The sequence below is a fragment of the Myotis yumanensis genome, unplaced genomic scaffold (assembly GCF_028538775.1).
Source record: "Myotis yumanensis isolate MYYU_CA2020_CCGP unplaced genomic scaffold, mMyoYum1.0.hap1 SCAF_20, whole genome shotgun sequence".
NCBI lineage: Eukaryota > Metazoa > Chordata > Mammalia > Chiroptera > Vespertilionidae > Myotis > Myotis yumanensis.
In genome coordinates this window covers 1,673,052-1,697,424 of record NW_027223771.1, presented here as the reverse complement: position 1 = coordinate 1,697,424, position 24,373 = coordinate 1,673,052, and the positions used below count along the sequence as shown (strand labels likewise).

At 51.7% G+C, this 24,373-nt stretch overlaps 1 protein-coding gene across 2 annotated transcripts in view; it reads left to right on the top strand.

Moving 5' to 3' along the window:
• The window catches only part of VPS33B (VPS33B late endosome and lysosome associated), a 28,594-nt gene extending 7,716 nt beyond the window's left edge, over window positions 1-20,878 (top strand). The window contains exons 3-23 of one of the 2 annotated variants that reach the window (XM_070400368.1): window positions 2,579-2,640; window positions 5,745-5,794; window positions 6,381-6,448; window positions 7,372-7,417; window positions 8,817-8,911; window positions 9,442-9,546; window positions 10,859-10,955; window positions 11,163-11,240; window positions 11,439-11,512; window positions 12,426-12,512; window positions 12,693-12,783; window positions 13,644-13,718; window positions 13,908-13,972; window positions 14,094-14,148; window positions 16,106-16,152; window positions 17,679-17,811; window positions 18,385-18,458; window positions 19,188-19,289; window positions 19,686-19,761; window positions 20,115-20,231; window positions 20,528-20,878. In XM_070400368.1, coding sequence (XP_070256469.1) covers window positions 2,579-2,640; window positions 5,745-5,794; window positions 6,381-6,448; window positions 7,372-7,417; window positions 8,817-8,911; window positions 9,442-9,546; window positions 10,859-10,955; window positions 11,163-11,240; window positions 11,439-11,512; window positions 12,426-12,512; window positions 12,693-12,783; window positions 13,644-13,718; window positions 13,908-13,972; window positions 14,094-14,148; window positions 16,106-16,152; window positions 17,679-17,811; window positions 18,385-18,458; window positions 19,188-19,289; window positions 19,686-19,761; window positions 20,115-20,231; window positions 20,528-20,607 — 1,677 coding nt within the window. In that variant the 3' untranslated portion in view covers window positions 20,608-20,878. The remainder of the gene's footprint in view (window positions 1-2,578; window positions 2,641-5,744; window positions 5,795-6,380; window positions 6,449-7,371; window positions 7,418-8,816; window positions 8,912-9,441; window positions 9,547-10,858; window positions 10,956-11,162; window positions 11,241-11,438; window positions 11,513-12,425; window positions 12,513-12,692; window positions 12,784-13,643; window positions 13,719-13,907; window positions 13,973-14,093; window positions 14,149-16,105; window positions 16,153-17,678; window positions 17,812-18,384; window positions 18,459-19,187; window positions 19,290-19,685; window positions 19,762-20,114; window positions 20,232-20,527) is intronic. The other variant, XM_070400369.1, reaches the window with a different exon arrangement.
• Window positions 20,879-24,373: the final 3,495 nt, after the last annotated feature.

The following is a 24,373-nucleotide window of genomic DNA, read 5'->3' as shown; positions in this document are numbered from 1 at the left end:
CCTCCCCCTTCCCCTGTCCCTGCACAGCTCCCATAGCTCCCCACTGGCTGAGACAGGCACAACAGGTTTGCAGCCACAGGGGCGATTTAGCAGCTAATGAAAAATGCGAGAACGAACAAATGAAGCAGCAACTGCAGTGGGGAAAAGACGTTCACCAAATTCGTTGTCTCTGAGAAACTGAGGCAGCCAGCACAGGCCCCTGCACAGGATGAGGCTTCTGCTTCTAAAGAAACGTCCTGGGGTTAGAGGTGAGGGGGTGCTGCCTTTCCCATCTCAGAGCTCTGGGAGGAGTCTGTGCTCCCCCTCCTGGTATTCTTAACACCCAATCCAGGGCAGGAATCCAGGGCAGGAATGTTCCACGCTGACCGCCTCCAGAAAGCAGAGAACAAAGAGGCACTTCTTGACTTCAAGCCTCTAAACCAGTGGTTTTCAACCTTGGCTGCACATTAGAATCATCTGGGAATCTTTTTAAAATCCTGATTTCTGGGCCTCATCCTCTGGAAATTCTGTTCCTTTGTTATGGGGTAGAGCCACAACATTAGTAACAAAGGATGAGGCGCAGAAATCAGGATTTTAAAAAGATTCCCAGGTGATTCTAATGTGTAGCCAAGGTTGAGAACCACTGCTCTAAACAGACTTGACCACTGTGGGCAAAGACCTGCAGCTGAGAGGGGACAGGTTCTGGGTGTCGAGGTCCAGAGCATGGAAGGCCTCCTGGGGGAGCAGTGGATCTGGAAGCCTGTGTGCTGGGTCAGAGACACCCCTGCCTCCCACCCTACCCTGCCCTGCACATAGACGTGCCTGGACTGGGGTGAGGAGGAGAAGGAGAACTAGAGGTAAGGAACACTGAGTGTTTGTTGGCGGCCATGTAAAAAGGACTGTGACCCTCCCCTCCCACTGAGTCACTCCCTAAGGCAGCAGGAGACGGAGGGTCTGAGAGCAGCCACACAGCTTTGTGGCCGTGTCCAAGGCACCAAGATGATGTCCATGCAACGGGGCTGAGAAGGTGTCAGAGGACCTCACCCCAGAAAGCCCAATAGCTCTTTGTGTGAGAGAGAGAAGGTGGCAGGGAGGGATGAAGAGAGCAAATTGGACTCAAGAGGCCTCAAGGCCCAGATGAGGAGAATATACCAGGGGTCGGCATGAACTTGAGCTCTGAGGTGAGGGTCAGGTGAGGGTCAAGGGCACTGGGTGGGGGCCAGTCCAGACAGAAGACTGAGATCCACATGTTCTTGACCCTCCTCGGTTCTTTGGCACCTCTGCCTGAGATATAAACTGTCTGGCACGGAAGTACAACTCCAGAGAAGGGGGTGGGGAGCCTAAGTTAAATAATATTTTGTTTTTGTTTTTTCACTTGGCAGAATGGGGGCTGAAGTTGAAGTTAGGTTTGGTTACTAAACAATAAAGAAAGCAACATTTCTTGCATACCCGACTGTGTGGTCTGAGTTTGCTGCTGCCTATAAACCGAGAAAAAGTTGTAAAATGAAGTACTAATCTCTAGGGTTTAGGTCAGACCAAGGAGTAGTGCCACTCAGCCAGAAGCTGGCTCATGGCTGGCCAGTGCGGAGGTGGTGGCAGGAGCCTCTCCCACCTCCATGGCAGCACTAAGAATGTCTAACTAACAGTTTAAGCCTGATCCCTTGGGGGCCTAAGCCTTTAGTCGGACATCCCCCGAGGGCTCCCTGGCTACCAGAAGGATGTCTGACTGCAAGCTTAAGCCTGATTCCCCAGGGAGTGGGCCTAAGTCAACAGGTGGACATCCCCCAAGGGGTCCTGGACTGCAAACGGGCGCAGGCCAGGCTGAGGGACGCACCCCCCCCCCCCCAACCGAGTGCACAAATTTTGTGCACCGGGCCTCTAGTATATATATATATATATATAAATATATTTTATTGATTTTTTACAGAGAAGAAGTGAGAGAGATAGAGAGCCAGAAACATCGATGAGAGAGATCGATCAGCTGCCTCCTGCACGCCCCCCAGTGGGGATGTGCCTGCAACCAAGGTACATGCCCTTGACCGGAATCGAACATGGGACCCCTGAGTCCACAGGCCGACGCTCTATCCACTGAGCCAAACCAGTTCGGCTTAAAATATATTTTTATTGATTTCACAGAGGAAGGAGAGGGAGGGAGAGATAGAAACATCAACGATGAGAGAGAATCATCGATCGGCTGCCTCCCGAAAGTCCCCCTCTGGGGATTGAGCCCACAACCCGGGCATGTGTCCTGACCAGAAATCGAACCCTGACCTCCTGGTTCATAGGTCGATGTTCAACCACCGACCCACGCCAGTCTGGCCAGTTTTTCCTTTGGAGAACAGTACAAATTATTAAAGGGTGACTACCATTGTAGGGTAAATAGAGGGTAGTTGGAATGGATGGTATTATCTATTGTTTTTGAATTGTTTTATTTTTCGTTTTTCTGTTAACAGTTTGGGGAAGGTTCAGTGAATGATTGTCAGGGAGGCAGTTTGATCCCCAGAATTATCATGACGAGGAACCCAAGTCCCTGCTCTTGGGTCATGCTGTGGGTTTCCAAGCACTCTGTGTCCCTTGTCTTGTTGGCTTCTCTCGGCAGCAACACGAAGTAGACAAGCTGTACAAGGTGGAGAACAAGCCAGTCCTGAGCTCCAGTGAACAGTGAGTGTCTGGGGCGTCTGGCTCGCCTCCAAGCCGGGGGACGTCCCTGCACTTTGCCCTTGGTGCGTCCGTGGCTGCGATCTGGCAGCGTGATGCTTGTGATACGGTTCCCCTCCCTGCTCTTGGGCAGTTGCATGCGAGGTTATGCTTTAGCCCCTTGTTCCGTCTTCCTTTCTGCAGTTTCTCCCTCCCTTGTCGTCTTCCTCTCGTCTAGTCTGCCACTTCTAACCAGATGGATGAAGCTTTCTTTTTTTTTATTTTTTTTACTTTATTTTATTTTATTTTTTTAAAATATATTTTATTGATTTTTTACAGAGAGGAAGGGAGAGAGATAGAGAGTTAGAAACATCGACGAGAGAGAAACATCGACCAGCTGCCTCCTGCACATCTCCCACTGGGGATGTGCCCGCAACCCAGGTACATGCCCTTGACCGGAATCGAACCTGGGACCCCTCAGTCCGTAGGCTGACGCTCTATCCACTGAGCCAAACCGGTTTCGGCTAATGAAGCTTTCAAAAATGTTTTCATTGCCCGGCTGGTGTGGCTCAGTGGTTGAGCGTCGACCTATGAACCAGGAGGTCACGGTTCGATTCCCAGTCAGGGCACATGCCTGGGTTTTGGGCTCCATCCCCAGTAGAGGGCATGCAGGAGGCAGGAGGCAGCTGATCAGTGATTCTGTCTCATCATTGATGTTTCTCTCTCCCACTCTCTTCCTCTCTGAAATCAATAAAAATATATTTAAAAAAATATATATATATATATATTTTTTTTTCACCGTGCTCTTCTCAGGAACCATCAAGTCTTCTCTTACCGAGTCAAGTGCAGATTGCTCACCGTGGAAGCCGAGGGAATCCTCAGTTGGGCCTCACGCTGCCTTTGCAGCCTGGTCTCTCACGGGGCCCTCAAGCCTCCGCTGGACACGTGCTTTCACATGCTTCCCAGCTACATGCACGTGGCATCCCCCTTTGGCCACTCCATTCACTCTGCCTTGAAATTCCCTCCTGTCCTCACTGCTCCTGTAAGACATACCCAGCCCTCAGACCCCAGTGCCACCTCCTCCATGAAGCCTTCCTCCTCTGGATCTCCAGGGTGTTTAGTATTTGTCACACACTCACTGCCTGTTGTCTGCTTTTTGTTTTTCTTTTCTTTTTCTTTTTTTTTTCTTTTTTTTTTTTTTAAAAAATATATTTTATTGATTTTTTTACAGAGAGGAAGGGAGAGAGATAGAGAGCTGGAAGCATCGATGAGAGAGAAACATCGATCAGCCGCCTCCTGCACATCTCCTACTGGGGATGTGCCCGCAACCAAGGCACATGCCCCCGACCGGAATCGAACCCCCTCCTTCAGTCCGAAGGCCGATGCTCTATCCACCAAGCCAAACCGGTTTCGGCTCTTTTCTCTTTTAGTTAAATCCTCACCAGAGCATATTTTTTCCATTGCTTTTTCAGAGAGAGTGGAAAGGAGGGAAGGAAGGACAGAGAGACAGAGGAGAGAGAGAGTAAAACATCCATGTGAGAAAGACACATCGATTGGTTGCCTCCTTGCATGAGCCCTGACTGGGGCCTGGGATCGAACCGGCAACCTGGGTGCCGGGAGCCAGTCCATCCTTGCTGCTTGACACAATCACTGCAGGAAAGAAACATCTGCACAGCATATGTTTCAATGGACCTGGCATATATAGCATACTGTTCTTAATATGTTTGCTCCCTTTAGCGCCATGTGTTTTAACCAAGGTCACCTCTCCGAGAAAGGTTGTTTCCCCAGGTGGGGCTCTTTCCCTGAGGTTAGGGAGGGGATACAACCCCTTAATTAAGTGCCAGGCGGGTAGTTAAGCTACATAAGCTTTACTCCCTGGAATGGAGATAAGAAACGCCCTAACCTTTGTAATAGAAATTGACAGGATTAAAATCGGCTGGTATAAATACGGATGTAACAAGACAATAAACATCAGAACCTCATCAGTTCCTAACCAGAGCTCCAACCAGAACTTTGGCTGGAAATCCTGGCTATAGGTCCTGACTAGGCTGCTGACCAACTGAAGGCTGTCTTTGTGTCATTTCTTCTTCGCTGACTCCGTCCACACCTTTGGGGACCCCTGGACCCGCTGGGATTGGACCCCAGCACCTGGGTACATGCCCTTGACCGGGAATCGAACCTGGGACGCTTTGGTGCCTGGGCCCAACACTCTAACCACCAAGCAACACCAGCCAGGGCTGTTTTTCTTTTTAATACTTTTCAATCTTTTTTTTAAAAAATACATTTTATTGATTTTTTACAGAGAGGAAGGGAGAGGGGTAGAGAGAAACATCGATGAGAGAAACATCGATCAGCTGCCTCCTGCACGCCTCCTACTGGGGATGTGCCCGCAACCCAGGTACATGCCCTTGACTGGAATCGAACCTGGGACCCTTGAGTCCGCAGGCCGACGCTCTATCCACTGAGCCAAACCGGTTAGGGCAATACTTTTCAATTTTAAGTAATTTACACCCTCCCTTAGAGGAAAAATTCTCCTGGGTACCTGGAGAATACATCCAAGTTAGAAAAACATTTTATATACTTTCTTGTATTTTTAAAAATATATTTTTATTGATTTCAGAGAGGAAGGGAGAAGGAGAGGGAGATAGAAACATCAATGATGAGAGAGTATCATTGACGGGCTGCCTCCTGCCCACCCCACACTGAGGATTGAGCCTGCACCCCAGGCAAGTGCCCTGACCAGCAATCGAACTGTGACCTCCAGGTTCCTAGTTTGATGCTCAACCACTGAGCCATGCTGTCCAGACAACTTTCTGTATTGTTTTTAAACACGTGTTTGATACTTTATACATGCGTGCACCTTATTTCGCCTGACAGATTGTAAATTATTTGAGAACAGGAACTCCGGGTACCCCAGAGGGGCCCTATGCTGAGCACAGTGTCCCTGATGTCAGGAGGGAGTCCGTGGTCAGAGCAGGCGCGGCTGTGGCGAGGCTGGGAACGGTCGGCCGGTCAAGAGGAGCAGATGGTGAAAGAGTGGGGTGTTGTTTCAGTTTCTTCAGGTGGTGCGGTCTGTCACCAACCTCATGACTTCCCTTCACTGAGTTTCTCCCCTTTCTCTCCCATAGATTGTGTTTCTTGGTCAGACCCCGCATCAAGAACATGCGATACATAGCCAGTGAGTATGGCGTGGTGCTCCATGTCACTAAGACCTCGGGGGCGAGGGCGGGGGGGGTGAGATCTAAGGGCCTCGGCCACAGGGACCCTTTCATAAGTGAAGAGGTGTTGGGGTTGGCCATGCCACGTCGAGGACAACTGCTCCCGTGGACACAGACAGTAGTGAGGTGAGGGCCTGTGCTGGGGGGCAGGAGCAGGCAGGGAGAGGTTAATGGGGAGGAAAGAAACATGTAATACTTCTAACAATAAAGAATTTAAAAAAAAAAAAAAAAGGAGCCCTAGCAGGTGTGGCTCAGTGGATAGAGCCCCGGCCTGCAGACTGAAGGGTCCCAGGTTCAAATCTGGTCAAGGGCACATGCCCGGGTTGCGGGTCCATCCCCAGTAGGAGGAGTGCAGGAGGCAGCCAGTCAATGATTCTCTCTCATCATTGATGTTTCTATCTCGCTCTCCCTCTCCCTTCCTCTCTGAAATCAATAAAAATATATTTTTAAAATATATAAATAAATAAATAAAAGGGTAACTGCTCCCTTGCTTCTCACCTCACACGTGGCCCACGGCTTTCTGGGTCGCGTTCCCTCTGTCCGCAGATCTCGTCAACGCTGACAAGTTGGCCGGCCGAACGCGAAAATACAAAGTGATCTTCAGCCCTCAGAAGGTGAGGTTGGGTCCTGATGGCAGTGGCATCAGGCAGGATAGGGTTCGGGGCGGGGAAGGGGCCAGGGGCCCACAGCTCCAGCTCCCTGAAAGCAGATGTGTGATGACGACCACCTGCTGCTGCCTCATTAGCGTAGGCCTGATTGTGTAGCAGGGGGTCTGTGGGCAAGCCGCCCCGAGTACAGACTGTGGGACGTGAGAGCCGGCCTCTGTATGGCCCTTCCGTGACAGCTGCGGCGCCTTCTCCTTTGCAAAGCTCTTCCAGGGAGCAAAGAGTTGGACTCCGTGATTCCAGTGCCCTTTCTTTCTTTATTTATTTTATTTTATTTATTTTATTTTTTAAAAAATATATTTATTGCCCTGACCAGTTTGGCTCAGTGGATAGAGTGTCGGCCTGCGGACTCAAGGGTCCCAAGTTCGATTCCGGTCAAGGGCATGTGCCTTGGTTGCGGGCACATCCCCAGTAGGGAGTGTGCAGGAGGCAGCTGATCGATGTTTCTCTCTCATCGATGTTTCTAACTTTCTATCCCTCTCCCTTCCTTTCTGTAAAAATATCAATAAAATATATTTTAAAAAATATATATTTATTGATTTCAGAGAGGAAGGGAGAAGGAGAGAGATGGAAACATCAATGATGAGAGAGACTCATTGATCGGCTGCCTCCTGCACGCCCCCTACTGGCGATCAAGCCCACAACCAAGGCATGTGCCCTTGGCCGGGAATTGAACCGTGACCTCCTGGTTCATAGGTTGACGCTCAACCACTGAGCCATGTCGGCTGGGCCCGGTGCCCTTTTTAGATCCAAGTGTCTGGGTTCTCTTACTGGGTCAGTCAGTGTTGTCCTGTCAGTGATCCTGGGGGAACTCCAGGGATGGAAAGAAGGGAGGAGGGGTGTTTGCTAACCGGCTTCCTTTTCCCTTTCAGTTTTATGCCTGTGAGATGGTGCTTGAGGAAGAGGGGATCTATGGAGGTGAGAGGAGATGAGAGAGTGGAAAGGGGCCGTATATGCAGAAGGAACAGTGTCCTCCCCCCGCCCCGCCCCCTCCCCGCCCCTTCCTGTCTCATTCCTGCTGGCCCAGCGGGAGGAGAGGTGCCTGAGCATGGAAGTAGGGGGGCAGTGGGAGAGGATGCAAGGGCTTTATTGCTGCTAACCGCCAACTGCTCTGTCCTTACCTCCCAAGACTCCCACAGGGAAATAACGTGCCTTCCCTCCCCTGTGTATCGCTCACTTCGTTCTCCACACAACACCCACCTGCGGGCGGCACCCCCTCAGGCGCCTTCAGTGGCCAGTAGAAAGCCCGGGTCCCCACCTCTGCCTCCTGGTCCCTTCCCGGCCCCTTTGCCTGTCAGTGCAGCTCCTTTCTCCTGACTCACTGCCCTCCAGCCATGGGGACGTCACATGCTCTTCCTGCTGCCCAGGATATTCCCCACCCTACACTCTGCACCCACCCACATCTTTACAGTCACAGCCTAAAAGTCACTGCTTTAGGGAAGTCTGTCCTGCACCCCTGTGTGAGGTTAGACCAGCCGTGGGCAAACTATGGCCCGAGGGCTGGTTTGAAATGAAGAAAACTAAAAAAAAAAAAGACCGTACCCTTTTATGTAATGATGTTTACTTTGAATTTATATTAGTTCACACAAACACTCCATCCATGCTTTTGTTCCGGCCCTCCGGTCCAGTGTAAGAACCCATTGTGGCCCTCGAGTCAAAAAGTTTGCCCACCCCTGGGTTAGACCCTGCGATGTTTGTGCTCATGGATGGCTTGGGGCACAACTGTAATTAGATCTGCCTGGTGCGTGTCTCTCCCACTAGGCCAGCGGTTCTCAACCTGTGGGTCGCGACCCCTTTGGCCTTCGGTCGAACGACCCTTTCACACGGCTCGCCTAAGACCATCCTGCCTATCAGATATTTACATGACGATTCATCACAGTAGCAACATGTCAGTTATAAAGTAGCCATGAAAATAATTTTATGGTTAGGCCACAGCATGAGGAACTGTATTGAAAGGGCCAGAAGGTTGAGAACCACTGCACTAGACTGTAAGGGTCTCCCCAGGACACGGGGCACATTCATTCTCTTCCCCACTGTGTACCCCAGTGCCTGCACACACCTGCCACTCCATTGGTATTTGCCGAGTCAGGAATGACTGTTTCCTTATAATGAAAACACACCCCTTGTCACATCGTACGACAAGCTGTCGTGTACACGTCTCCTTTTGTTACCAGACTCTGAGCTCCTCGCGGGGGCCAGGCTGTGTCTGACCCCCCCTGGGGAGGCGCTCAGACATCTCTAGGCAACCGGTGGGCCTTCCCCCTGAAGGTGGAGCCCCGGGCCTTCTGCAGGGAGGCTGATGTCTCTGTCCCCACAGATGTGAGCTGCGACGAATGGGCCTTCTCTTTGCTGCCTCTCGATGTGGATCTGCTGAGCATGGAGCTACCTGAATTTTTCAGGGACTACTTCCTGGTAAAGGCGGGGCCCTTGGGTCTTGGCATCGACGGCTGGGGACAAACAGGGGGTCCAGTGGGCTAGCAGTATTGATGCACCTTCAACCAAGTCCTGTAATTTTTAAAAAAATATTTTATTTATTTATTAAATATCTTTTTATTGATTTCAGAGAGGAAGGGACAGGGAGAGAGAGATAGAAACATCCATGATGAGAAAGATCATTGATCGGCTGCCTCCTTCGCCCCAACTGGGGATCGAGCCCAAAACACAAGCATGTGTCCTTGACCAGAATCGAACCTGGGACCTTCCGTCTGCAAGCCGATGCTCTAGCCACTGAGCCAAACTGGCTCGGGCAGTCCCGTCATTTATTATGCATGAGAGTGATTGGGAGATTGAATGCCACTGATTGTGTCCTTTGGGGCCAGTCACAAGGAACTCTTTCAAGCATTCCCCACGCCCTGCCTCTGTCCCCGGGCTCCAGGGCTAGTGCCATCCTGATGGGTCTGTCCGGCTAACCCCCATCTTTGTGGCCCCCGTGGTCCCTGCAGGAAGGAGACCAGCGTTGGATCAACACTGTGGCCCAGGCCTTGCACCTCCTCAGCACTCTCTACGGCCCCTTTCCGAATTGCTACGGGATCGGCAGGTGCGCCAAGGTAAGCGCTGGCAGGGCCCGTTGCACCTGCTCTCCCCCACCGTGGACTGTCCACTGTCCAGGGCATCTGTGACAGGAGGTATATTCTCTTCCTTGCTTTCCTTGTGGCAACATAGTCCTCAGAGATGGGAGCTGGTGTGGCTAACAGAGACGCACGAGCTAGGGCCTCTTGGGCAGCATTCCTGAATCTCTCTTTTTTTTAAATTTTTTATTGATTAAGTTGTTACATATGTGTCCTTATCCTCACATTACCGCCCCCCCCCACTCATGCCCTCACCCCCCTGTTGTCTGTGTCCATTGGTTAGGCCTATGTGCTTGCATATAAGTCCTTTGGTTGATCTCTCCCCCTCCCCTACCTTCCCTCTGAGATTTGACGGTCTGATCGATGCTTCTCTGTCTCTGGATCTGTTTTTGCTGAATCTCTTTTTGTTTAAAGTATATTTTTATTGATTTCAGAGAGGAAGGGGGAGAGAGAGAGAGAAACATCGATGATGAGAGAGAATCATTGATCAGCTGCCTTCTGCACGCCCCACACTGGGGATCGAGTCCAAAACCCAGGCGTGTGCCCTGACCGGGATCAAACCGTGACCTTCTGGTTCGTAGATCGACACTCAACCACTGAGCCACACCGGCCGGGCAGCGTTCCTGAATCTTTATCTTTGGAATGGGGATGGACGGGGAGGGATAGGAACAGATGGGGCCAGAGTAGGTAATGTTGTTAATTATTAGCTCCCCTCTTGGGATCAGTAAGTCCCAGGGAAAGGGGTTGGCTTCTGTAGGTGTGGGGCTATAGGAGGGACTTGGATACAAGATTAAGAATGTCTCTCTTTTTTTTTAGTTTGTTGATTTGAGAGAGAGAGAAACATCTCTTTGGTACTTGGCTTATTTATGCATTCATTGGTCGAACCCACAACCTTGGCATATCGGGACGATGCTCTAGCCAACTGAGCTACCTGGTCAGGGCAAGAATGTCTTGTATGTCTTACAACTGCATGTGAGTCTATAAATATCTCAAAATAAGAAAATATAATTTTGGCTCAGTTGTTGAGCATCGACCTATGAACGAGGAGGTTACAGTTCAATTGCCAGTCAGAGCACACGCCTGGGTTGCAGGCTCGGTCCCCAGTAGGGGGCGTGCAGGAGGCAGCCCATCAATGATTCTCTCTCATCATTGATGTTTCTCTCTCTCTTTCCCTCTCCCCTCCTCTCTCTGAAATCAATAAAAATATAGATATAGTTTTTAAAAGTATAATCACACAAAACAAAATTAAGAATTTTGGGGGGGAATAAAAGAATGTCTTGGTCCCTGGCAGATGTCACATGAATTGTGGAGGAACCTGGAGGAGGAGGAGGACAGTGAAACCAAAGGCCGGAAGCCAGAAATTGGCCACATCTTCCTCCTGGACAGAGGTAACTCACGCTGGCACTCCTCTCTCTCTGGGCCCAGAAGCAGCGGGAGTATGACGTGGTGGCACAGACGGGTCCCTCAGGCTGGGCTGTGCATGCAGCATTGGTTGGGGGCCTGGCACCCGGGCCTGGGGAAGGCACTGGCGCTCGTGCTGAGCGACGGGCAGCAGGCTGTGGCAGGGCCCTCACGGTCAGGGCTCTGGGTTTCAGACGTGGACTTTGTGACGGCACTGTGCTCCCAGGTGGTTTACGAGGGCCTGGTGGACGACACGTTCCGCATCAAGTGTGGTGAGTGGCATCCTGGCGAGATGGAGGGGCCCTGGGCTCCTGGGCCTCCTGCGTGGCGCGGGGCTGGCGGGGGGCACCCAGGCGCTGAGAGAACTGCGGCTTCAAAATGTGCGTAGGCCCTTTAATGGCAGATCTGGGACGGGCAGGAGAGGGAAGGCCTCGGGGGAGACCCTCATCGCTGTCCCCTTGCTCTCAAAGGGAGCGTCGACTTTGGCCCAGAAGTCACATCCTCTGACAAGAGCCTGAAGGTGCTGCTGAACGCCGAGGACAAGGTGCGAGTGTGGGTGCTGGCAGTGGGGTTCCCCGGGCTCTGCTCCCACACAGCGGGGGCACCGCCCTGGGAGGGGAAGCTGAGTCCACAGGACAGAGGGACCCCCACCAGTTGAGAGCGTACCCCAGGCCCTGGCCGGTTTGGCTCAGTGGGTAGAGTGTCGGCCTACGGACTGCAGGGTTCCGGGTTTGATTCCGGTCAAGGGCACATGCCTCAGTTGCAGGCTTGATCCCCGACCCGTGGGAGGGTTAGGGCAGTGGTCAGCAAACTTCGGCCTCTTGCGTATGGCTCTTCCACAAAATACAGTGGGGCCTTGACTTACAAGTGTCCCGACTAACAAGTTTTTTGAGATACCAGCTGTCTCTCGGCCGATTTTTTGCATTGAGTTGACAGAGTAATTTGAGTTAACGAGCTCCTTAACGAGCTCGGTCTCAGAACGAATTAAACTCGTAAGTCAAGGCCCCACTGTACCACGTGTGGGCGCTCAAGTACAGTGTGATTGAAACTTCGTGGCCACACTCAAGGGGCCAAAGAGCCGCATGTGGCTCGAGAGCCGCAGTTTGCCAACCACTGGGTTAGGGCATCTCTCACACATCCATGTTTCTCTTTCTGTCTCTCCTCCTTCCTTTCACTCTCCCTAAAAGTCAATGGAAAAAATACCCTCGAGAGAGGATTAACAAAAAATTAAATTCATTCATTCATTCATTCATTCATTCAAAAGATAACTTAAAAAAAAAAGTGGGTGCCCCAGGGCAGGTAGCAGGCATTGACATGGACGGCCTGCTGCCACTAGGCTCTCCTCTCACTCTTGCTGAAACCTCGGAGCACCCTTCCTGTGCTGCCGTGACCTTGACGGGAAGGAAGGACCCGGTCCGGTCTGTACAGAAGTCCGTCCCGTCCTGTTCCCCTCCCAGGTGTTTCATGAGATTCGGAACGAGCACTTCTCCAACGTCTTTGGCTTCCTGAGCCAGAAGGCCCGGAACCTGCAGGCCCAGTATGACGTGAGGCTCCGAGCCCCGCCCTCGGTTCTGTTTCCTCCGTGGCTTCCCAAGGCTGCTGCCCCTCGGCCAGCCCTCTGATGCTACGACAGGGTCCCAGGCTTTCTTCCCGGGCCGGTGGGGGCCGAGGGAGGCCGGTGGTGACCTTGGGAGGGCCGTGGTGACCTTGGGACCTGCCCGCAGCGCCGCCGAGGCATGGACATCAAGCAGATGAAGAACTTCGTGTCCCAGGAGCTGAAGGGCCTGAAGCAGGAGCACCGCCTGCTGAGTCTGCGTAGGTTTCGGCTGGGGGCTGGGGCTTGGGGAGGGGATGTGACGGGACATCTGCCTCTGGAGAGGAGATCCCTGTTCACCCGGCAGATGATGCTCTTGGTTGGTCCAAAGCCGGGGTGGGGGACGTCCGGCCCGTGGGTCATATAAGGCCTGTGAAATCATTTGGTCTGGCCCTGCCCAGGCATTAGGGGTGAGTTAGTTAACTGTTTGACCAAATAGAGCAGGCTAATTTTTAAAAAAATATTGATTTTAGAGAGGAAGGGAGAGGGAGAGAGAGATAGAAATATCAATGATGAGAGAGAATCATTGACCAGCTGCCTCCTGCATGCCCCCTACTGGGGATCAAGCCCGAAACCCAGGCATGTGCCCTTGACCAAAATTGAACCTGGGACCCTTCAGTCCACAGGCCGACACTATCCACTGAGCCAAACCAGTAGGGCTAAAGCAGGCTAATTTTTAAGTTGATAATTTTGTATGGGTCACAAATGATGTTATAAATATCCAGATGGGCCCTGGCTGGTTTGGCTCGGTGGATAGAGCGTGGCCTGCGGACTGAAGGGTCCTGGGTTCAATTCTGGTCAAGGGCACATGCCCAGGTTGCCGGCTCGTTCCCCAGTAGGGTGCGTGCAGGATGTTTCTATCTCTTCCTCTCTCTCTCCCTCTCTGAAATCAATAAAAATATATTTTAAAATAAATAAATAAAAATAAATATCCAAATGGCCCTTGGCAGAAAAACGGTTCCCCACGCCTGGTCTAAAGTGAGGAGAAGTGCCTCTGCCTTGAGGTCGTTGTTCTCCCGGACAATAGAGGGATGTCCTTCTGGAACCAGGAACGTGTCAGGTGGCTTTGTCCTCTCTGCAGACATCGGGGCCTGTGAGTCCATCATGAAGAAGAAGACCAAGCAGGACTTCCAGGAGCTGATCAAGACCGAGCATGGTGACTGCCGGCCGGCTCCCAGCCCCGCCCACCCTGGGGAGCTGCGCTCTGTGGAACGCGGGTTCCTGTTAGACTCCTGGGGGCCCCTTATCCCGGATGGAGAAGGAGATGGGGAGACAGACACCCGTTAGCCTAGACGGCAGCTGCTGCACTGCTCCCGGTAACAAGCTGTCCTCTGGTTACTCGCAGCGCTGCTGGAGGGCTTCAGCATCCGGGACAGCACCAGCTACATCGAGGAGCACATCGACCGGCAGGTGGGCACCTGCCAGCCAGCGGGGAGGGAGGTGCTTGCATGGGGCCGGCCTCCGGGAGGAAGGGGAGGGGAGAATGTGTGTTACGAAACTTGAACCTCCTTGGCTCTCCCTTCCTGTGCAGGTGTCGCCTATAGAAAGCCTTCGCCTCATGTGCCTCTTGTCAATCACCGAGAATGGTGAGCCCCCAGCACCGAGATGCCTGGTCAAAACTGTACCATAGGATAGAAGAAATCATCATGAGCGACAGCAATAAATGTCCTAGCGGACAGGACACTTCCCTGTAATTTTGAAGGATTAATTTTTTAAATATATTTTTTATTGATTTCAGAGAGGAAAGGGAAAGGGAGAGAGAGATAGAAACATCAATGATGAGATAGAATCATTGATCAGCTGCCTCCTGGACACCCCCTACTGGGGATCAAGCTGCAACCCAGGAATGTGCCCTAGACCAGAATCGAACCCGGGACTCTTGAGTCCGCAGGCAGATGCTCTATCCACTGAGCAAACCGGCTAAGGTTCCCCGTAATTTTGTGGATTCTTTCCTCTGTAGAATTAAAGCAGTTTTTCTTTTGAGTGAACATCCCCAAGTCATAGGGTAAATTAGTGTCTCCACACCAAGCAGGACTACATCCAGACTCCCCCTCCTCCCCCAAACAAGGGATGTCATATCTTGGGATCACAAAGGCGTAGAGCAGAGTGGCACTTTTCTTTGCTGCAGCAGGCCTCCTTCTTTCAACAAGGTTTCATAACAAAGGTGCAGTCCAGCCGGTGAGTGTGGCTCAGTGGTTGAGTATCACCTATGAACTGGGAGGTCACGGTTCCATTCCCGGTCAGGGCATATACCCGGTTGAGGGCTTGATCCCCAGTGTGGGGCGTGCGGGAGGCAGCTGATTGAAGATTCTTTCTCATCATTGATGTTTCTATCCCTGTCTCCCTCTCCCTTTTCTGAAATCAATAAAAATATCCTATATAATAAAAGGTTAATGTGCAAATTGTCCTCTTGGGAGTTCGAGCAGGAGGCTAGGAGTTTGATCTCTCCCTATGACGTGTGCTGACCACCAGGGGGCAGCACGGAACATGGCGGGCGACCAGCAGCATCAGCTGGGTGCTGAGGGAGCGAGGGAGGAGGAGGCAAGGAGACCCGGAGGCGGCGAACCTGATCGACCCTGATCACCGGCCAGGCCTAGGGACCCTACCCATGCACGAATTTCGTGCACCAGGCGTCTAGTATTAAATTTTAAAAAAAGATGCAATCCAGCCTAACCAGTTTGGCTCAGTGGATAGAGCATCGGCCTGCAGACTGAAAGGTCCCAGGTTCGATTCCGGTCAAGGGCATGTACCTTGGTTGCAGGCACATCCCCAGCGGGAGGTGTGCAAAAGGCAGCTGATCGATGTTTCTCTCTCATCAATGTTTCTAACTCTCTATCCCTCTCTCTTCCTCTCTGTAAAAAATCAATAAAATATATTTTTTTTAAAAAGAGAAAAAAATTAAAAAGATGCAATCCAGGAAGAAGGGACAGCCAACCAATTTCATAAACATTTCCCAAAGCCCGACTCTGCAACCTTTAGTGGCAGCTTGTTTTTCCTGTTGAAGGCTTCCAACTGGTGAATATTTTTGAAGGGAGCTCTCTACCCAGAGAAGGGCTTTGCTGATTCTAAGGCCCTTTTATTGCGTGTGGAAGCCCATTTCTCCTTATCTCAGTGGAGAACCACATCGAAGACTGGCCTTGGAACCACGTGACCCCTTCCTGCTCCTCAGCATCTGTAGGAGGGGCCCCTAGTCCTGGCCCATAGCCAGAAGAGATGCCCGGAAGTCCCGCCTCCGCCCCCTGCTGCCTCCCACCTCATTCCCGCCACAGTTAGCATTCCTTTCAGTGTCCCTTCCCAGCCCCCGTGGCTCGGGGCGCTTCCTTGCCTCTCCGATCCGGGCTTTATCTTCCAGTGAGCAAGCTTACATCGAAGAGTCAGTTTAGAATCATCTGTGGAGGGTGCAAGGTTATCATCGTTTACTGAATCATTTCTCCTGGTTCAGGTTTTCTTGGGGGAAGAGGGTTGGTTGGTTGGTTGGTTTGGTTGCATGTTTAGGACACCTTAGCTGGCTCATAAACCTTTCTTGTCTTCTCTTATCCTCAGGTTTGATCCCCAAGGATTACCGATCCCTGAAAACACAGTATCTACAGGTAAGGCCAGAAGAATGTCTTTTTAAATGTGTTGATTTTAGCAAGAGAGGAGTGGGGGAGCGGGTGGGAGAGAAAGACAGAGAGAAACATCGATTTGTTGTTTCGCTTATTTATGCATCCACTGGTTGCTTCTTGTATGTGTCCTGACCAGCATCGAACCCACAACCTTGATGTATTGGGATGACACTAACCAAAAGAATGTCTTTGTGAGGGAACTTTATGGAGGGGGCTCATCGGACATTTTAAAATATATATATACTAGAGGCCCGTTGCACAAAGAGATTCGTGCAATAGGCCTTCCCTTCCCCTGGCTGCCGGCACCGGTTTTCCTCCGGCACCTGGGACCCAGGCCTTTGCTCCAGCCAGAGCCTTCAGTCTTTGCTCTGTCGGTTCGCGATTATGTATGCAAATTAACTGCCATCTTGGTTGGGTTAATTCGCCTACTCTCCTGATTGGCTGGTGAGCGTAGCGGAGGGATGGTCAATTTACATGTTTGTCTATTATTAGGTGAGATATTTTTAAAATCTATTTTATTGATTTTTTACAGAGAGGAAGGGAGAGGGATAGAGAGTTAGAAACAACGATGAGAGAGAAACATCGATCAGCTGCCTCCTGCACACCTCCCACTGGGGATGTGCCCGCAACCCAGGTACATGCCCTTGACTGGGATCGAACCTGGGACCCTTCAGTCCGTAGGCCGACGCTCTATCCACTGAGCCAAACCGGTCAGGGCAAAATGTATTTTTATTGATTTCAGAGAGGAAAGGAGAGGGAGAGGGAGAGATAGAAACATCAATGATGAGAGAGAATCATTGATCGGTTGCCACCTGCTACTGGGAATTGAGCCCGCAACCCAGGCATGTGCCCTTGACCGGAATCGAACCTGGGACCTTTCAGTCCTCGGGCTGACACTCTATCCACTGAGCCAAACCGGCTAGGGCTCATTGGACATTTTTGAATGAGGCAAAAGTAGCAGCGGCCCTTTCCTGTCCCCATCTGTCTCCATCTGGCCTCCCTCTCAGAGGTTCTCAGGATAGTCAGTCACCTTTCAGCAGACACCCTTCCCTCACCCGTTTCTCACGGTGCTGGCCGGTGCCAGGAACACTGAACAATTCAGCTATTGGACCGGGGGCTGAGTTCTCGCCCCCACTCTCCCTCACTTTAGCACCTTGTGAGGCATTGACAAGCTTCCTTCCAGGTCTTTCTGTCACTTCGTATCTCATCTATGAAGCCTCCCCCACCAACCTCCTATCAGTAGCTTTCTCTGGGCTTTGAGTTTCATGTTGCTTTTCTTCTGGGTTTGGTTCTTTCTGATAAGAAAACCTTTCACAGGAACAAGTATGAGCTCCATAAGGCATAGACTGCGCCTCCCTCCCATCTCTCGCCTCCCTCGCCTCCCTCGCCTCCCTCGCCTCCCTCGCCTCCCTCGCCTCCCTCGCCTCCCTCGCCTCCCTCGCCTCCATGCCACCAAACAGTGCTAGACCTCTGCTGGGCGTTCAGTAAAGACTCACCTGCATTTCCTGCAGAGCTATGGCCCGGAACACCTGCTGACCTTCTCCAACCTGCGGCGCGCGGGGCTGCTGACGGAGCAGGCCCCCGGGGACACCCTCACCGCTGTGGAGAGCAAAGTGAGCAAGCTGGTGACAGACAAGGCTGCAGGTGAGCATGGAGCACAGGTGACTCCTCCCCTCCTCTCTCTGCACAAACAGCACCCGGTAGAGAGATGAGCGGCAAACACAGTGCCATTCCTACTGTTACTGTCATTACCGCCACTTCCGCTAGGGGGAGCTGTTCCGGGTTATTGGACACTCACCACGTGCTAAGCCCTTTAGATACGGTTTCTCTTTTAGTCCTCACAAAGGTTAGTTTTATCTCCATTTTACAGATGAGGAAACAGAGGCTGAGAGGATAAGTGACTTGTCTAAGTTCCCTCAAATAGTGAGTCACATTGGACCTCCGGTCACTGTGACCCCACAGCCTGTACACTTACATGTTTGCCCTGTAAGTGGCAGTTAGTAGAGAGCTGGCACCCTGTAGGAGGAGGAAGAGGGGTGGGGGGAGGGTGGTGAACGTCTCATCAGGTCCAGGGAATTATGGGTGAACAGCTGAGAGATGTGATGGGTCCGGCTACTTGACAAGAGGTGGGCCAGTCATTTCCGGAATGGAATCCTATGTGACAGTTTCATGAATCCATTGACCTTAGATAAAACCCAGCACAGATTTCTTCCCCAGGAAAGATCACTGATGCCTTCAGCTCTCTGGCCAAGAGGAGCAATTTTCGTGCCATCAGCAAGAAGCTGAATTTGGTACGTGGAGCAGGGATGAACGGGGGAGGGGGTTGCCGGTTCGGTCCTTGGTGGAGTACTTCGAGTCCGCAAAAACCTCTGCATCTTTTGTTTCTATCAAGATCCTACCACCCTGGCCGGTTTGGTTCAGTGGTTAGAGTGTGGGCCCGTGGACCAAAGGGCCATGGGTTCTATTCCCAGTTAAGGGCACGTACCTTGGTTGCAGGCTTCTCCCCGGCCCGTGTCAGGGATTGTGTGAGAGGCAGCCAATCAATGTGTCTCTCACATGGATGTTTCTCTCTCTCCCCGTCCCTCCCACTCTCTCTAAAAATCAATGGGAAAATATCCTCGGGTGAGGATTACAAAACAAGGTTCTACCTTTCATCTCATGATAGCATGGGCATCACGTACCAATGAGTTAAGGCACACAGACTCATTCTGTTAGGAAATGTGTAACAAGTGCCTGACAAGGCCAGAGATGGCCAAGTGCTGCTTCAGTGACAGACACGTCCCCTGTCACCGAGGCGTCTGCGAGGGGCCCCTTCCCTCCAGCACTTCCCAGGGAGCGTGGGAGCTCAGTCAAGAAAATCGGGCGCTGAACAGCAGCCGGAATCTTGTTTAGACTCTTCTTTTCGGGCCGTGGCTGCTTCTCCCTTTAGTTGAAGGAAGAACCGTTCTTGGGGACCCGCCACTTCTCTCTGACACTGTGAGCGACCGGAGAGCAGAGTTGTCACTTGCTTTGCCCTCTAGATCCCGCGTGTGGATGGCGAGTACGATCTGAAGGTGCCACGCGACATGGCGTATGTCTTCAGTGGCGCTTATGTGCCCCTCAGCTGCCGAGTCATTGAGCAGGTGAGATCACGTGACCCTCGCTCCCACGCGTGTCTCTCTCTGCTTTCTCCTGGGCCCTGGTCTGACCCAAGTTTATACTGCCCTGCTGACTAGCAAGAAATGGGATGGTTGGGCCGCCGCGACCTTCCTTTCCTAAACCCCTCCTGTTGCCCTACCTGGTTTGGCTCAGTGGATAGAGCATTGGCCTGGGGACGGAAGGGTTCTGGGTTCAATTCCAGTCAAGGGCACATGCCCAGGTGTGCAGGAGGCAGCCGATCCATGATTCTCTCTCATCACTGATGTTTCTATCTCTCTCTCCCTCTCCCTTCGTCTCTGAAATAAGTAAAAATATTTAAAAAAATAAATAATAAGCCCCATCCTGTCTTAGACCTGAAACTCACTCTCGTGCCCCCCCAGGTGCTGGAGCGGAGGAGCTGGCAGGGCCTGGACGAGGTGCTGCGGCTGCTCAACTGCAGCGAACTGGCCTTCACAGGTGCGTGGCCTTGGCAGCGGGGGCCGGGCGGGCCAGAGGCGGCTGGACGCATCCCCGGTGCCAGCGTGCCAGGCAAGGGCTGATCTGGCCCTGGCTGGTGTTGCTCAGTGGATAGAGTGTTGGCCTACAGACCCAAGGGTCCTGGGTTCGATTCCGGTCAAGAGCATGTACCTCAGTTGTAGGCTCCTCCCTGGCCTGGGCCCTGTTTAGGGCTCATGCAGAAGGCAACCAATCGGTGTGTTTTTCTCGGTCTTCCCCTCTCTCTTCCCCTCTCCCTAAAAATCAATGGGAAAATATCCTCACGTGAGGATTAAACCCAAAAAAAAGAGCCACGTCTGGTCTGCTCTCCACAGGCGGGACCAAGGACGACAAGGCTCCCAGCGAGTCCCTGCGCCTCATCCTGGTCGTGTTCCTGGGAGGCTGCACCTTCTCCGAGATCTCAGCCCTGCGGTTCCTGGGCAGAGAGAAAGGTGAGCGAGGACGGAAGGGTGACAGCCGGTCCACGGGCGGGCTCTGGGCTGCCAAGGGCAGCACTCAGGAAGGTCCTCTGCTGCCCTCGGGTACCACTGGCTGTGGGCTGGAGAGCAGGAGCCCAGCTCCAGGGCGTGGCCAGTCGCTGTGCCCCGAGCGTGGCACCCACGTGTCTGCGCCTGTGAACTGGTTTTTGGATCCGGCCCGGGCTGTGGAGGGGCTCTAGGTAGCGGGGCCGGTGACGGGGGCCACTGATCTGCTCGTACTCACCTGGCTGGTGCTTTTGGCTCCACAGGGTTCAGGTTCATTTTCCTGACGACAGCAGTCACCAACAGCGCTCGCCTCATGGAGGCCATGAGCGAGGTGAAAGCCTGAAGCTGCCCCTGGACTCGCTCCCCAGGGGCTGCAGGAGGGAGCGCAGCCGCCGACTCCACGCCCCCCAACCCCCCAGCCACCCTGCTCAGGGCTGGGGAACCGGACTTGTTTGGGATTTAGGGGACACATCAGGGGAGGGAATCACCCTGCCCAAGGATGTTTTCCTGTTTTGGTTATGAAGTACAGCCCATGCTGAGAAGACATGAAGGAGGAGGAGGGTCTTTTGCTGCATCCTGTTTGAGTCTCATTGTAAATAAAGCCTCTACGTTCAGATGTCACGTGTTTTATGCTGGACCAGCCCTTCCATCTTCGCTCGTGAAGCACAGGGGTTTCCCAGGGGGCTTCCCGTGCTCCATGGACTGGACCCTCGTCCCCCTGGGCCTGCTCTGGGCCTTCCAGGAAACTCGCCCTGTTACTGGAGTTTCCAGAACCATAAAACGAGGAGATGGATCAGATAAGTGATCAGTAAGCACCCTTCCATTTTCTAAAATTCTATGACTCCTTATGCTTTAAAAAGTGTCTGTTACCCTAGCTGGTGTGGCTCAGTGGATAGAGCGTCGGCCAGTGGACCCAAGGGGCCCGGGTTCGATTCGGTCAAGGGCACGTGCCTGGGTTGCAGGCTTCTCCCCGGCCTGGGTCCTGGTCAGGTTCATGCAGGAGGCAACCAATCGATGTTTCTCTCACATCAATATTCCTCTCTGTCTTTCCCTCTCTCTTCCACTCCCTCTAAAAATCAATGGAAAAATATTCTTGGTGAGGATTTAAACAAAGTGTTTGTTTTAAATTAAGGAGGCAGTTTAGTTTTCAGCTTTTTTTTTTTTTTTGTACCAAATGAAAGATTGTGTCCCCTGTTAGAGCAGTTTCGAGCGTCGGCAAATGGTGCTCCTAATTGCTGGTTCTAGTGGCCTTCCTCTCCCTTTACCTTTTAAAAATTGTGAACTGTAACCACATCTATTAGTGGCCTCTCAGTCCTCTCCTAACTTGGTCTCATTGATCTGCTTTTCTTCTTGAAATTCTCTTTGTTTTTTTTTAATCCTCATCTGAGGATATTTTTCTATTGATTTTTAGAGAGAGTGGAAGGGAGAGAGAGAGACAGAGAGAGACACTGATGTGAGAGAGACACATTTATTGGTTGCCTCCCTCATGACCCCGACCAGGGCCTGGACCAGGAAGGAGCCTGCAACCAAGGCATGTGTCCTTGACGGGAATCGAACCTGGGACCCTTCAGTTTGCAGGCCGACGCTTTATCCACTGAGCCAAACCGGCTTGGGCTACACAGTTTTTTAGATGTTGAGCATATGCTCAGAGTGCTCGTCATCCAGTGAATCTATGACCTGGTTGGCTTCAGAACTACAGCGTAAAGGATGTGATAGCAAAATTGTCTTATCTCTGCATCCTTACCACGCTGGCCTGGGAACATGTATGAAGATCCCACATTTTTGAGGCTTTCTGAAAAACTGGCAAATTAATCAACAAAGAATAGGATGAAATTTAAACGTGGTGCCTAAGGGCCACTGTATTAGTGGGGCAAATGTTGGGCATACTGCTGACAAGTTAAAGGATGTTGAAAGCACCAATGAGGTTGTTGTTCTTTATTTTATTTTTATTATTATTTTTAAAAATATATATATTTTATTGATTTTTTACAGAGAGGAAGGGAGAAGGAGAGGGATAGAGAGTTAGAAACATCGATGAGAGAGAAACATCGATTCAGCTGCCTCCTGCACACCTCCCACTGGGGATGTGCCCACAACCAAGGCACATGCCCTTGACCGGAATCGAACCTGGGACCCTTCATTCCACAGGCCGACGCTCTATCCACTGAGCCAAACCAGTCAGGGCTTTTTTTTTTTTTTAATAAGAGAACATTTATTTGGAAAATCACAGAAGTAGAAGAAGTAATTCATAGAAGTCGGAAACAAGTCATAGAGGTAAAGGAAGGGCCCTTGGAGCTTAGAAGTGAGGAAGGTAAAAGGCGATACACCTGGGGGTAGAGGAAGGGAAAGGCGCTGGCGTGACCCCCAGAGGAAGAGTGGAGGTTCTTCTGAAAGGAAAATGGGGTCCTGAGTGCAAGCAAGCATCCATCCTTTACTTTTCCTTCATGGAAAGGGCAAAGGGAGATAGTTTCTAGAAGTAGCCAATACCCATGGGGAAAGTTGCAGTTTCAGTTGTAATTAAGCAAATGTGAAGACGGAAATCCCACTTTCCCCATGAAACCAACAAAGAGGTTTAAAAGTACAGCAGTAGTCAGAGCTGCCCAGGGTGAGAGGAGGTGCTTTGCTCGTGAGGCTCACTTGGTGGGTAGGGCAAATCCTATATAATAAAAGGCCAATATGCAAATTGTCCCCTGGGAAGTTCAACCAACCAGGAATTTGCCCGCTGTGACTTGCGATGACCACCAGGGGGTGGAACAAAGGAAGGTCCCGGCTGGCAGCTGGGGAAAGGAAGGGACCCAGCCAGGCCTAGGGACCCTACCTGTGCACGAATTTCATGCACCGGGCCTCCAGTGAATAACCAAACCTCTCTGGAAAGGGAGTGTTCAGTAGTTACACTTGTAGGAATCAACCTTAGAACAATGCATGATGCAAAGATATATGTCTGAAGACATTTATTTGTAAAAATTGTGATTTAAGTATTCATCAATACAAAATAGTTGAATTATGAGATATCCACACACCAGGATATTGTGCAACCAAAAATCACTGAAAAAAAGTGATTGACAAACCTTTTTGAGACAGTTCCCTGGCTCTCTAAAATGGGGATCATATTCACTGAATGGAATTGTGGTAATTAAAGGGGATCACTGGTCTAGAAAGTTCCTGGGCCCCAGCAGGGTTCCCTAGGGCACTTTTTCCTACATCTGGGGAATATTGCCACCAAAGATCAGTTCCCAGGCTGACTGCTCAGATGAGCGAGGGAAGCAAAGGCACCAGGCCTTTCTAGTAACCTGCTCCGGCCACACCCAGCTGGTGTGGGCAGGGAAGCCTTTATGCACCGCACCTGGGAGGTCGGCTCGCTGCGCTCACTGCCCCTTCCAGGCAACTAAGTGCACTTGGAATCAAACCTGCAGTGAGCCCTGGTCGGCAGCTCAGTTGGTTAGAGCGTAGTCCCCATATGCCAGGGCATGGGTTGGATCTCTGTTTAGGGCACATGCAAGAAGCAACCAATTAAGTGGGACAACAATCCACGTTTCTCACGCTCTCAATAAATAAAAATAAAAAACCGCCCTGGCCGGTGGCTCAGTTAGTTAGAGCTTGTATGGTACACCAAAAGGTTGTGGGTGGGTTCCATTCCCAGTCAGGGCACAGGCCTAGATTGCAGGTTTGATCCCCGCCCGGTGCCCTATTGAGCTGTCTCTCTCCCTTCCTCTCTCTAAAAATCAATTTATTTTTAATTAAATCTTTATTGTTGAAAGTATTACATTTGTCCCCTTTAAAAGTCAATTTAAAAAAACATATCCTCTGGTGAGTATTAAACAAAAAAATTTAAAAACAAAACCGCCCCAGGGGAGCAGCAGGGCGGGCTCCTCTTGCAGAGCGCCCCCAGTGGCCGGGCGAGGAAAGCGGTCCGCCCTCGGGCGTGGCCCAGCCCGCAGGAGGCGATCCCAGCCCCGAGTCCAGGCAGCCGAAACTGAGCTCTCGCGACAGGGGGCGGGGAGTGGGCGGGGTTTAGCGAGGAGCGACCGGACGGAGCACCAATCGCAGGCCTGCACCGCCACGGTGCTTGGTTTGAAATCCCGCGGGTGCCTAACGGCTCGCGAAGTGGC